The sequence below is a fragment of the Heteronotia binoei genome, chromosome 5 (genome assembly GCF_032191835.1).
Source record: "Heteronotia binoei isolate CCM8104 ecotype False Entrance Well chromosome 5, APGP_CSIRO_Hbin_v1, whole genome shotgun sequence".
NCBI classification, from domain to species: Eukaryota; Metazoa; Chordata; class Lepidosauria; order Squamata; family Gekkonidae; genus Heteronotia; species Heteronotia binoei.
The window spans coordinates 75,721,610-75,734,369 of NC_083227.1; the positions used below are offsets into that span (position 1 = coordinate 75,721,610).

A 12,760-nucleotide genomic window follows, 5' to 3' on the forward strand; every position below is an offset into this window, starting at 1 on the left:
AGAAGGAAAAAGGGAATAAGGCAAGATGTCTAACAGAAGGATAATATTCACACAATAAAAGAAAATTAGATCATCTTAAATTGCTTGGAGTTATTATTACTGACACTATTTTTAGATTGCCTGGTAGCTATCATGGTTCCCAAAGCAATTACTAATACAAACAAACTATATAAATTCACAAATAAAATAATGAACACACACATAAAGCTGCCTTACACATCGAGTCAGTTCACTAGCCATTAACATAGTACTGTCTATTCTCACTGGCAACAGGTGTCTAGTGTAGACCCATCACCTACTAACTGATCCTCTGAACCCTATTTCAAAGACAGGGATTGAACCTAGGGTGCAAAGCAGATGCTCTACCACCAAGCCATGATGTGTCTTCTAATACAGCAAAGTAGTTGTGAAAGAAGAAGGAAATGCTGAAGAAGAGTGCATGTAATAATTTACCATTATCTCTTCTGCTGAAGATTATTTTTCCTGTACTGTTAAGTCCAATCAGATACTGTTTATGATTATTATCATCATCAACTGACTTATGGTGACCCTGTGAGGGTTTCAAGCACGAGACTCTCAGAGGTGGTTTGCCTTTGCCTGCTTCTGCATTGCAACCCCAGACTTTGTGGTTCCCATAGTAACCAAGGCTGATCTTGCTTAGCTTCCAAGATCTGACTAATCTAGGCTATCCAGGTCAGGTATTATGGTTCTACCAGCTACATTGACCCTCATTGTAGCTACTGAGAACTGTCTGGAAGATTTAGGCCATACTAACCTTCCAGACAGGTCTCAGTAGCTATAATAAGGACCACTGAGAATTAGAAATCAGACTTTAATTTACACTATAAAATAATAACTTGCATTATTAATGACCAGCCTCTTTGCTAACAGCCTTCTTAGGACTTCATGAATTTGCTTATTAGGTACCGTTATATATATAGTTTTCCTCTTTAAGACCTAGAGCTAAACTAGAGTAAATGGGAGATTCCCATTGTTCCTTCCTTTCTAATAAAAAAAAGAACAGAAGTAAGGCCACACATGTCCATACTAGATTTTCAGCCAACTTTATTTAATTTTAAACAAAATAAAGAGTTAGCATTACCCTCATGCCAGATACAGCCAAGGTGTTCTTCAGCCGATACTTGCCATCCTTCTGGGGATATGTATACAGCAGAACATCATTCATCTGTACAAAGAGGAAGAGAAGATCAATTATTTGCAATATGCCTTACTTAATATGTATACTAGGTTCAGTACAAGGTGCAACTTAATGAACTGACTGGGCTGTTACTAAAGAATGACCTGACCTCCAAATTTCAGGTCAGGATTTAAGCTTTCATAAAATGTTAAAAATGTGAGTTGGTGAGTCTGTGCAGAGTCTGGAACACAGTTGGGTGGCTGCATGATGGCTTCAGAGACTTGGGGGATTCACATTTTCTTTGGGCTCCCCAGGGGTTCCAACACTGAACTGTGAGGAGTAGCATAAATGTTTTAATAAACATACTAACCCATGCTATATCATTTCTGCATCATATAATGTAGCATGTTAAAATTAATGCTTTGCTTTTGTTTTGTTTTTTAGATTTCTGATTGGCTCTACAACCCTAATCCTATTGTATTGTTTACTGAATCCACCCCCACCCCCCACTGGTGATTGTATTGACTCATTCTGAGTATTCTGCCTTGAGTCCACGTGAGAAAGGCAGAGTTTAAATGATATATATAAATAAATAACATTTCACCTGATATTAAGGACAGTAGCTTACACAATCAAATAGGAAGCCTGTTTGTTTAGCTAGCACACCCGAATTCATAATTATTAATAATTTTATCATAATAAAAATGCATTTATTACGTTAATATTCCATGTTAAGTATGTTATGGTTACACTCCTAAGAACACCTTCCTGGGAGTAAGCCCTCACTGAATAAATGGGACTTACTTCTGAGTGGAGCTGCTTAGGATTATCATCCGTGTTAACTGCTGTCAGCATATTTGAGGGTAAGGTAGCCAGAGAAAGGTCCCAAGACCATGGTGCAACTCCCCTGCCTCAAATATTTGTGACATTTTGAGAATTGTCTCAGCTGGCTGTGTGCTCCCCCTGAGTGCTAACACAGCACTGTGGTGCCTAATCAATCCTAATTAAAACAAGTACAAATTTCGCTTTTCATGTAGTTTCTGAGGAATATTGTACAGCAACACCTTAATTAAGACAGCTGTTGAGCATAGGCTTGCCAACTGGCCAGGAAAAAATGCCCTGTCGCTTTAACAGGTACTCAGTGTATGGAAACAGGACACTGAAGCTTTTCATAGCACAGAACTAAATGACAACATAATTGCTTCAGATCAAACTGATATTTAAAGGGACCACTAGAGGGACCTGTTTAATAGCTAGCAATCCTAGTGGAGCACGAAGTATTATTATTATTATTATTTTTTGCAAGTCACCAGGTTTTGAGGGTGGTATTATGTGGAATAGCTGGATTTAAAAAAAAACAAAAACAGAAATCAAAGAATGGGATTTGGGATGATCTGGGGAGCAAATCTGAATGATCCGAAGAGTTTTTTTTTTAAATAAATAAATAAAATCTTTAAATAAAACCTTTTCCTTGTTGCCATTTTCCCAATTAGAAATCAACTTTCCCATGCTGCTAGAATGGAAAAAGACCCCCCCCCCTTTTAAGGGGCGAGTGAGAATGTATATCAGGAAAACATAATGGAGTGCAGAAAGTGTTAAATCCCTTACAAGCTGTAGCCCCTGATCCCCACCACCTGCTTTTTAAGGTTAAAAATGTATTTCACAAAACCAGACCATGGATTGCCCACTTAACATGGAGTGTGGCCTTGAGATCTCCCAAACTGCCTTAGAGATGTCTTCTTCTTAAGTCCTTAATAATGAGTGCCCCCACTGTTTTTGAGAGCTGACAGTCACAGAGATCAACAACTAACAGAGAAGCCAGCTCCTTCCATATCAACACTGATTTTACTCTTGACTGAGGGCTAAACTACATATTACAATCTGTCATTGTTATTTTATTTTTTTGCAAATTTACCTGCCAGAAATATGGATATCCAAAAGTTTTTCCCAGTTAGAGGTAAAGACAGGTACAGGGTGGCCTTTTTCCAATGAGAAAACATGGGGGTGGGGGAGGTGGGAAGGGAGCATTACAGTTTCTTTGCTTCCTCCTATCCCCTGATAAAGCAATCTCTAATGTGTAATTGAGTTCACTTGATGAAGCAGACTACTGACTGGCCTTCTATATAGCCATGAACTCAACAACTGTTGGACTACTGAAATGTCATCAGTGGAGCCTATATAACAACTTGTACATCTCAGTATAGTACCCCACTATTTAGCAGATTCTAAATTACTGCCCTGACCTGGATCGCCTGATCTCATTAGATCTGGAAACTAAGCAGGGTCAGCCCAGACTAGTATTTGGATGGGAGACCTCCAAGGAATACCAGGGTCCCAATGTGGAGGGAGGCAATGGAAAACAACCTATGAACATCTCCTGCCTTGCAAACCTTAAGGGGTCGCCAAAAATCAGATGTGACTTAACAGAATTTTCCACCACCAAATGACTTCATGTAAGTGGCAATTTCTCACAGTTCTTGACATAGTTCTGGCAGTACATTATTTATCACTCTAATTCTTTTTGTGAAAAGTTTTGCATATAATCATCAGCTTTGGGGGCACTAGTTTTGTGGGCACCACAGCTCCCCACTTATGTTTGTTAGGAATTAGTTTCTGAATACTGGCAATTGTGACCAGCAATTGTCGGCCTCTAAGGGAGATTTTCTAACTCCGTAATATGCAGATTAGTCCTTTAAATGAGAGAACCTGGAAATGTATAAAAAGCATGCAGTCTCAATAGATTTGCTGACACATTAGTATAGAGCAGGAGATAATTGTAGCCTTTTCTTCCTTAAATCTAGGATTGCCAGCTCTGGGTTGGGAAATATTTGGAGATCTGGGGGGGAGTGGAGTCTGAGGAGGGAAGGGTTTGGGGAGGGAAGGGACTTCAATAAGGCCATAGAGTCTGCCTTCCAAAGCAGCTATTCCTCCTGGTGAATTGAACTCTTTCACCTGGAGATCAGTTGTAATCCCAGGTGATCTCCAGCCACCACCTGGAGGTTGGCAACCCATCTCAAATACATTTCATAAGCGTCCCCATCACTATCCAGCCCCCCCCCCCCAAATGCCACATCATTCCGTTATTACCATACCACAATGATTATAGTAGCACAAAGAAATGGGGAGAGGGTCTGCCTGTCCGTTCAAATGACTAATATTTACTTCTCTAGCTCAGGCAACAGTACAATGAGGTGACAAATGGCTTGTCCAGAAAGGTTTGTATCATTTACTTATTGCTTCATAAATTACCAGCTCTGGGAACAATGACCCTCCCACATTGTCTGGATCTCATTATAAATCTTGGAACTTGGTGACTGGAAAAACTGCAGCAAATTAAAACAAAAAAAAAGTATTCCATTGGAATAAGCCTCACTTGGTTGTGGGTTTTTAAAAAGATTTTTAAAGACTTTAAAGAAATATGTGTATGTAAGAACTAATACCACAAGATCATAATTTTTGTTACTAAATCCTGAAACATCTCTTGGTTCATGCAGATAGTAATTTCACCTCTAAAGCAAGATGCTTCTAGTGCAGAAAATATATATAAGAAATAGGCTGAAGCACCTCTTGAATATTTAGCTTAATTATAGGAGAGGTTAGGTTCTTTCTTTGCTTCTCAATGTAGTCACGTAGTTTGGGGTCATTTCAGGTCACAGAAAAGGCAGCTAACGAAGGATACTCTACCAGTTCCAAAATTAGCTCATGTTAAGCATTGTCAGGCTCTTCCCAGCATGCACTGTGGCATCTTTCTGGCTACGAATCCTGCCTATTTTATATATATGAAATATTTTCATAAAGCCAAAGTCATTCTATAGTTGGTCATGATTAAGGAAGCCACCCAAGTGCACACTGTTGCTATGGCAGCCATGATTATTATCCCTCTGTTTTATTAAACATTAATGATAGTTTTGTTTGTTAATTGCCCATTACAGTTATTTCCCATCTGTTTCGTCTTTACATTTAAGGAACTGTGCCTACAGTCTCTTCTAACTTCCCACCAGTCTTGAGTTGCTACTTTGAAATTCTGATTAACACACAGCTCGTCAGGATGGGGGATGGCAATGCTAACAATGCACAGGCCATCCATAGTATCTACACAAGAAGTATATGGGCGGGATTGTGTTGTTTCTAGGACCAAAGTCGTATTAGATTAATATCAGCACGCTCCTATACAAAAGTGGTGCATCAGCCGGAAAGCATGTCCACCAGCCTAACCAAGATCTCTATGCTTGTAATTCCAGTTTAACCAGGTTTTGTGTATGTCTTATAGTGTATGCAAAGCAAAGCTATTCTTTCTTTATTTCTTTCATTATTAACCATCTTTGTTTAGATAGTACATCTGTTTTCCATTGGTTTCAATTGAAAACACATTTCTTGTTCTGCAGCCTTAGATTTTCATCCAATTGGGATGAAATTCTCGGTGACTACGCCTTTTATTTAAGGGATCTCATTTGAGAGAGATAGGGAAAAGAGTCTCAGTTTCATAATCAGAAATCTAACCATGGAGAGCAGTCATAAGGAGGCAAACAGGTACACAGTGGGCAGAAGGAAACGTTTGGACTCCTTAGGCAAAGCAGGCAGAAGTAACAGAGCAAACAGTTACTACAAAGGTAAAAGCAGAAAAGGCTGAGGTGACATATAAGAAATCCGCTAGGCAGAGAGGGGTAGCACAAACTACAGTGAGAAGACCTAAGAAAGCCAAGGCAGGTAGCAGTAAAGTAATCGCAGAGGTGACATTTTATTGCCCTATGAGCAAAGGAGACAAAATGAAACCACAATGATGGCCATGGATGTGGTCATGGCACCGTGGTTGGCAGACACTATGTCCCTTTTTCAGGTGTTCCATTTCCAGCACTCCTATTTCATGTACTGGAAGAGCATACTGAGGGTGTGATCACACAAGAGATTTGGTCTGCCTCTGGATTAAACAGGCACGAACACACATATGCACATCTGCCCCCTGCCCATTCTTACCTCATCATAGGACGGGCTGGGACTGGATTAAACAGCCACCAGGTACTTCCCAGTAGTGAATCTCTGAAAGTGCATGCATGGTGCATTTCCCGGCTGTTTGAAGGGCCAGGGAACATGATGCATGCGCCCCACATACACAGTAGCCATCTGAATGCTCCTCTTACATATGTGCAGCCTGTGCCTCTCTCGGCAGCAGGGTAGGGGCTGTGTGATTGCCATGGCATGCATCAAAGAGCACCAGCTTTTTCAAAGCCAAGAGATGGTGACTACATCCTAAGACTGATTCTCTCAGTAAGCATGGTTGCCATTTTGTGTAAAAGGGCAGTGTATGCATTTTGCAGCTTTGGTAAGCACAAATGCTTACCATAAAAAACCTGGTTCTCAGGTAGCAAGTATGAAAGCTGCCAAACATGCATGCTGTGCATTTCACATAACTCAACAGTCACACAGACAAAGGAGTCAAAGTATCTGGTATGTGAGACAGAGGTGTATGAAACATAACACCTGGGAGAACACAAGTGCAGGACTGCCATTTTAAGCCACATCTGATATTCCTTGTAACTCTATAGTATTGCTGTAAATGATGTGCTTCCAACAATGTTACAGGTTCCACCAAATTTTTATTTGTCATTAAAGTCAAATGACATAGTATCATTCAATTCAGACTGATGTCCATTAGCTGAAAATTCTTGTAAGATAATTCTCCCATTTACAAGACTGACTTTTGCTCAATTCCACTAAATCCAATGGGTACAAAAAAAGGGGACATGCAAAAGCAAGTTCTGAATATAATTTTTCAACACATTGCTCATGTCTAAAATTGGTATAACATAATCTTCCAGAAGATGGCAGCCTTCCATGTCTACCAGAAAGCAGTCTTTAAAAAACATCCTGAAGTGTGATTCAGGTGGACAGCTGGGTTGGTCTGAAGCAGCAGAACAAAGTTCAAGTTCAGTGACACCTTTAAGACCATAAAAGTTTTATTCAAGGTATAAGCTATCGTGTGCACACACATCCTGAAGAGTGTGAGTGAAGAGAGAACATCTTGTGTGAAGAAAGTCACAAGAAGAAACGTGAATAGCAAGAAGAAGCCAGAAAAGGAAGCTACAGTGAGAAGAGGGAGGGGGTGCCAGATCCAGCAAAATGACATTTTTTCAGATGAGACTTCAACTCCACACAAGCAGTAATTGGATTCAAGGAACAAGGACACTGAATCACACTGTCAGGAAACACCAGATTCAACAATATTACTGGCATGTACAAGACAGTCGGCTCTGCATGTCACTGATTACTTGTCTCAACTGCAAGGTGACTTCTGCAATAGTATACATTCATTTAATTTATTTAGATGAACAGCTTCCTCTTTCTTAAGAACTTAGAGGAAGTAAAGAGACATGCACATAAGAGACCCATTTTTCCCATCCTCAAAGCTCACAATTTTAAATGCACAAAGAGAAAAGGGAACAAAGAGAGAGATGGAAGAAAACTAACCCCCTCAAAGTGGCATTTGTTTAGTGTTTTTTAAAACTTCTGAACCTGGTCTCTCTTCTAAACTTATTTTTTTTCTTCTGCCCTTTCCCCAATCCAGCAAGACAACACCTGTTTCTCAGGTGAATATGCAGATGGTTGTGAGCAAACAGACAACTGTTGCATCCAAGGATCTGTGGACTGCAAAAGGAATTTCACACTGGCTCTCAGAAGAAACCGATATATAGAGATCTCTAACCCCTTCCTAAAGCCATATACTGGAAAGATAAGAATAAAGCAGGTCTTTCTGAGATCCCTTCTTCTCAAGTCATTTTGAGATACTGAAGCATTCCAGCCACATTCACACCCACAAATCCAGTGTGGAGTGTGGATCAATGAAGGACTGTTTGCCAGGGGACAGTCAGTTGGGTCTTAGCCAGTGGAGGAGGAAGTCACCACTTATCTAGTGGTCCTACTTGCCCCAACAATTTGCACTGCCAGCTCCCTGTTGTCACATGTAAAGGGGGTGCTACTCCATAGTTTGAGAACTACCACACAGTGTGGAAGATCTTGGCTTTATATAAGGGGGCTGGGCATATTTCTCAGCCACAGAGTTGTCTGGTATTGAGTGCCTAGTGTATCCTGGCAGGATGTTTGCTCTGTTTCAGCGGGTGCCTTTCCTATTTCCTGAGTCCAGTGCTTGGATGTTGGATTCTCATTTTCAGAGAAATACAGAACTCTGCTTTTTCAGAGAATAACAGAATTCTGCTTAGGACTGATAAAGTTGCTAAGCTCTCCAGCTACAAAACACAAAGCATATGAAATGCCTTTCCAGCGACAATCTGAAGCAACCTGAAAAGAAGTAATCCCCCATGAATTCAGTTGGACTGTTTCCAGTAAATATATTTACTCAGTCTATGTTTGTCTCCTACTGAATACCACTATTTGGGGAAATGCTACCTTGACTGATGCCTGCCTAAAACAGACATGCAAACAAATAGGCAAAACCAGATATGCATAAATCAGATATTCAGACTTTTAAACTTATTATGTACATTTGTATAACTATCTACTGTATATTGTAGTTTTCCTAGCAAATCTTTCAGTGCCTTCCTGCTCAGCTGATGGTGCTGGGAAATACCACACAGGTTCTTCATTTATTTTATTTTAATTTGGTTCATTACTTGAAAACCTTTTTAAAAACCATGGGACTGGGTGGCCCTGATGTCTTGCTTTTAGTTTGATTCCGTTTCTATTTTTTTGGTCTGACTCTGGCAGATTATCACTGACAACAATATATGTACCTGACCTTGCCATTCTGTTTCTGGCAAGGAAACAGACAAAACTGTCACTGGTATATATTCATGTGTCTCTTAGAGCCCCAAGAACTGGCTTCTGCAATATCTCCAGCTGCCAAGGGATTACCATCACTTCCTCCCTGCAGTTTAACAGCGAGTTTCAGTCTGAGCTGCATTAACTTTCAGCAGAAGCTCAAAGTTGTGTCTCATTTAGAAAAGCTACCTTGTAACTATTGAATCATCACTTCATTTTCATTTCAATGCATGCCTTATTTTAGCTATATCATGGACTCCATTCTGCAACTATGATGGCAAGGACAAACTCTGACCATTATAGTAAGATCTTAGGCTATGTCTACACCTCTCACTACTACTTCTCCAATGTAACAAAATGCCATGGCTTGATCGCTACTGGGAGTTAGGCAGAGTTGCATACTACACCTATTCTGCAGTTGTTCCATCAGCTACCAATTAATTTCTGGAGTCAGTTCATCACCTACCAAGAGCTTCTTGGCCTATGACCCATATAGATGCCTCTCTCATTATGTTCTCTTGAGACAGCTTTGCACATGTGAGAATACCTTCCGAAGGTTTTACCCTGCAGATGGGTAAGATCAACAGCAGCTTGTATCTGTGCATTCTTTGTTGTGGCTCCCAAACAAATGTCCTGCTTGACAAGGACAGGAAAACTCCTACAAAGCTATTGTTTGTGAAACTCCAGCAAGGCTTCATTGCATTGTTCACTGTTTATTTTATACTGTTCTGATTATTACATATTTTATATTGTTTTGTTGCATTGTTCTCCAGTTTCACAATCCTGCTTTACTGTATGCATCATACAATGTTCTAGTACACTCTTTAATTTTGTAATCCGTTATTAATGCTTTGTTTGTTGTATCTATTGTCCGGATTTTGTTGCATTGTTTTTAACTATGTAATCCACTTTCAGTCCCAGAGAGAAAGGTCTATTGTACAAAAAATGAATATAAATAAATAACTGGAACAGGATGGAGGAGTGACAAGAACAGTACAGCAAGAGAATTTAGTGGTACCTGGAAATTTTTCCTTCCTAATGTTACACTTGTGGCAAATGGCATTCATTGATTACAGATTGTCAGTATCCTATATCTTTAAGGCATATTGGAACTGCCAAAGGATTGTGTAACCCTTGCATACAGGTGTTTAAGTGTTAGCATGTGCTAGCATGTGAATGTCATTAACCAATGAGAAATGGGATTGGTTAAGGGGAATACAAATACAGTAGCCTAATGTCTGTTCAGTGTGGAGTAGGAAAAGACGGATAGAGCGTGGCATACTGATGGACTGATAAGGGAATTGATGATTGTGGACTGTGACTTGACTACTCTGTCACAGATCACACACTACACATGCTGAGAGGTACCCTTTACATTCTTATTCCTCCACAGGCCCCAAAGCTGAGCTTTGATGCAGATAAACTAAGAAGCTTTGCTGGAAGTAACATCACAGTTTGGGAGTGACACTGGACCCCTCTCTTTCAATAGAGGTCCAGGTCACACATATTGCCAAGGTGGCATTTTTTCATCTTTGACACGCCCGGCAACTGGCTGCTTTCCTGCCTCACTTGGACCTAGCAATGGTAATCCATGTGATAGTCACCTCCAGATTAGACTACTGCAACTCACTCTATGCTGGCCTATCCTTGAGTCTGACCCAGAAGCAATAATGGGTCCAGAATGTGGTGGCAAGAGTCATGATGGGAACACCACAGATGGCACACATTCAACCTGTGCTGTGCCAGCTACACTGGCTTCTAGTTGAATACCAAGTCAGATTCAAGCGTTTGTTTATGATCTTCAAGGCCTTAAGCAGTCTCGGACTGACATATCTACAGGACCACTTCCTCCACTATGTCCCTGGAAGGGCATTACGCTCCATGGGTCAGAACATGCTGGCGATTCCCAGCCCTAAAGAGGTCCAGCTGTCATCAAGTCCTGGCCCTGACCTGATGGAATCTTCTGCTGGAAGACACCAGAGCCCTGCGAGATCTTTTACAGTTCTGCAGGGACTGTAAGGCAGATATGTTCTGCCAAGCTTTTGTGTAAGGACAGTGATGGTTGCGATACTGGCACCTCTCTCCTCCACTCCTTTTAGGGGTCCCCCTGCCCCCTGATGCAATGTCTGTAAATCTGATCAACAGCACTCTAATAAGACGTCATCTGGGTTTGTAATTTGTTTTAGTCTAACTGGTTTTATATATGTATTTTTATTCTTTGTTGGACATTGCCTAGAGCTCATCACCAGACAGGATGAAGAGATTCATTAAGCTGAAACAACAACAACAACCACTTTGGTGCTGAATCAGTGCTAATGTCAAGATGGCAGCTCCTTCTGACTTTGGAAGTCCCATTTGGAGGCCAATTAACAGATTTCATTACCAACCTTTACTTTTCAGTACTTACAACTGCAGCATGACAGAGGTAGGTTCCACATGAGATTAGATAACGTGCTATATCATAATCCTTCATCTCCTTGTAAGGAAATTATTACAACAGCATGATACCCGAAGATGTGTGGTTCCAGCCAGAGTTAAGAAAGTATATAAAGTATCCTTACCAAGAACAAGTGTCGAGGGTGCCTATTTTTTCCAGACACTTTCATTAGAGTTCCTTCTTTAAGAAACACCTGTGGAAAGAAACAGATGCATCTTTGGAGGACACTGTTCTGTGTTGAGTGGCACACGGTGTTGTGGTTTAATAAGCATAAGGAGGAAAAGTGCAATCACGGTTGGTTGCTGTAAATGAAGCCTGTGACCACTGAAGAAGGAACATATATTTGGCAAACAACAGCTTATTGCATGATGACAGCTTCCATGCTGGGAAGATAGGAAGTGGCACTAGTGTCATAAAATGTAAGCCAGCCCTGCAGAGCACTCTGTCAAGGAAGAAACGGTATGTTCAACATTGTGACATTTTGAAATAACACTCTAGTTCCAGCATCCTTGAACTGCTCTGCTTCTTTGGGACAAAGTAGGTGTGGCACAGAGGATCCGTGATCTCCTGTGGCTTATTTTTTAATGTCAAAGAAACTGCATGGAGCAGCTCATTTAACCTGGCATGCAATGCTAGGGAAAAGAAGTACTTAATGTGACATCATCATGCAAGATGGTGTGGGGAAGAGAGCGATGGGTGGTGCACAAGAGTGCTGCTGTGCCGCCAATTTCCCCCTGCACCGCCTGGCCGCTTTCAAGGTGAAAGCGGCCACTGTGCTCTTTGGAGGCTTCCTTGGAAGCTTCTGAATAGTGCAGTATTTTAGCGGCGCCCGACCACTTTTGGGTTGAAAGTGGCTGAGTGTTGCCTTCGTGGGAAGGTGGTGTTCAGTCGCTTTCAAGGTGAAAGGGGCCGGGCACCAGTAAAACACTGCGCTATTTGGAGGCTTCCAAGGAAACTTCCAAAGAGCATGGCGGCTGCTTCTGCCTTGAAAGTGGCCGGGCGACGCTAAAACACTGCCCTCTTTGGTGCTAAAACACCTCCAAAGAGTGCGGCGGCCGAGCAGCAGGTGTAAGGGGGTGCCTGGTGGTGCCCCCAGGCAGCGTGGCACCCTAGGCAGCTGCCTACCCCGCCTACTCCCACACGCCAGCCCTGGAAACAGGGGGCCATATTCTTCCTCCACCATGGAACTTTTTTGCAGGCAGGAATGATTGCTTCTGTTACTAAATTTGTGTCTGTTACACAGACATTACAGGCATGAAAAACACGCTAGATAAAAAAAGTAGGCAAACATATGATCAGAGGCACTAAGGCTAAGTAGAACTTACCCTTCCTGGTTGGAGGAGGTTACTCTGCCCCTTGACACTGTGCTCTATGTGCACCAACTTCTGCAAATTTTCCTGTGACGGATGAAT

The 12,760-nt window shown here is 41.4% G+C and overlaps 1 protein-coding gene across 1 annotated transcript in view; it reads right to left on the reverse strand.

The window, feature by feature from the left end:
• Positions 1 to 12,760, reverse strand: part of FGD5 (FYVE, RhoGEF and PH domain containing 5) — a 272,449-nt gene that overhangs the window by 26,909 nt on the left and 232,780 nt on the right. Inside the window, exons 11-13 of the mRNA XM_060239650.1 lie at positions 12,674 to 12,745; positions 11,473 to 11,541; positions 1,103 to 1,186 (exon numbers count right to left, since the gene is read on the reverse strand). Of these exons, the coding sequence (XP_060095633.1) occupies positions 1,103 to 1,186; positions 11,473 to 11,541; positions 12,674 to 12,745 (225 nt within the window). The remainder of the gene's footprint in view (positions 1 to 1,102; positions 1,187 to 11,472; positions 11,542 to 12,673; positions 12,746 to 12,760) is intronic.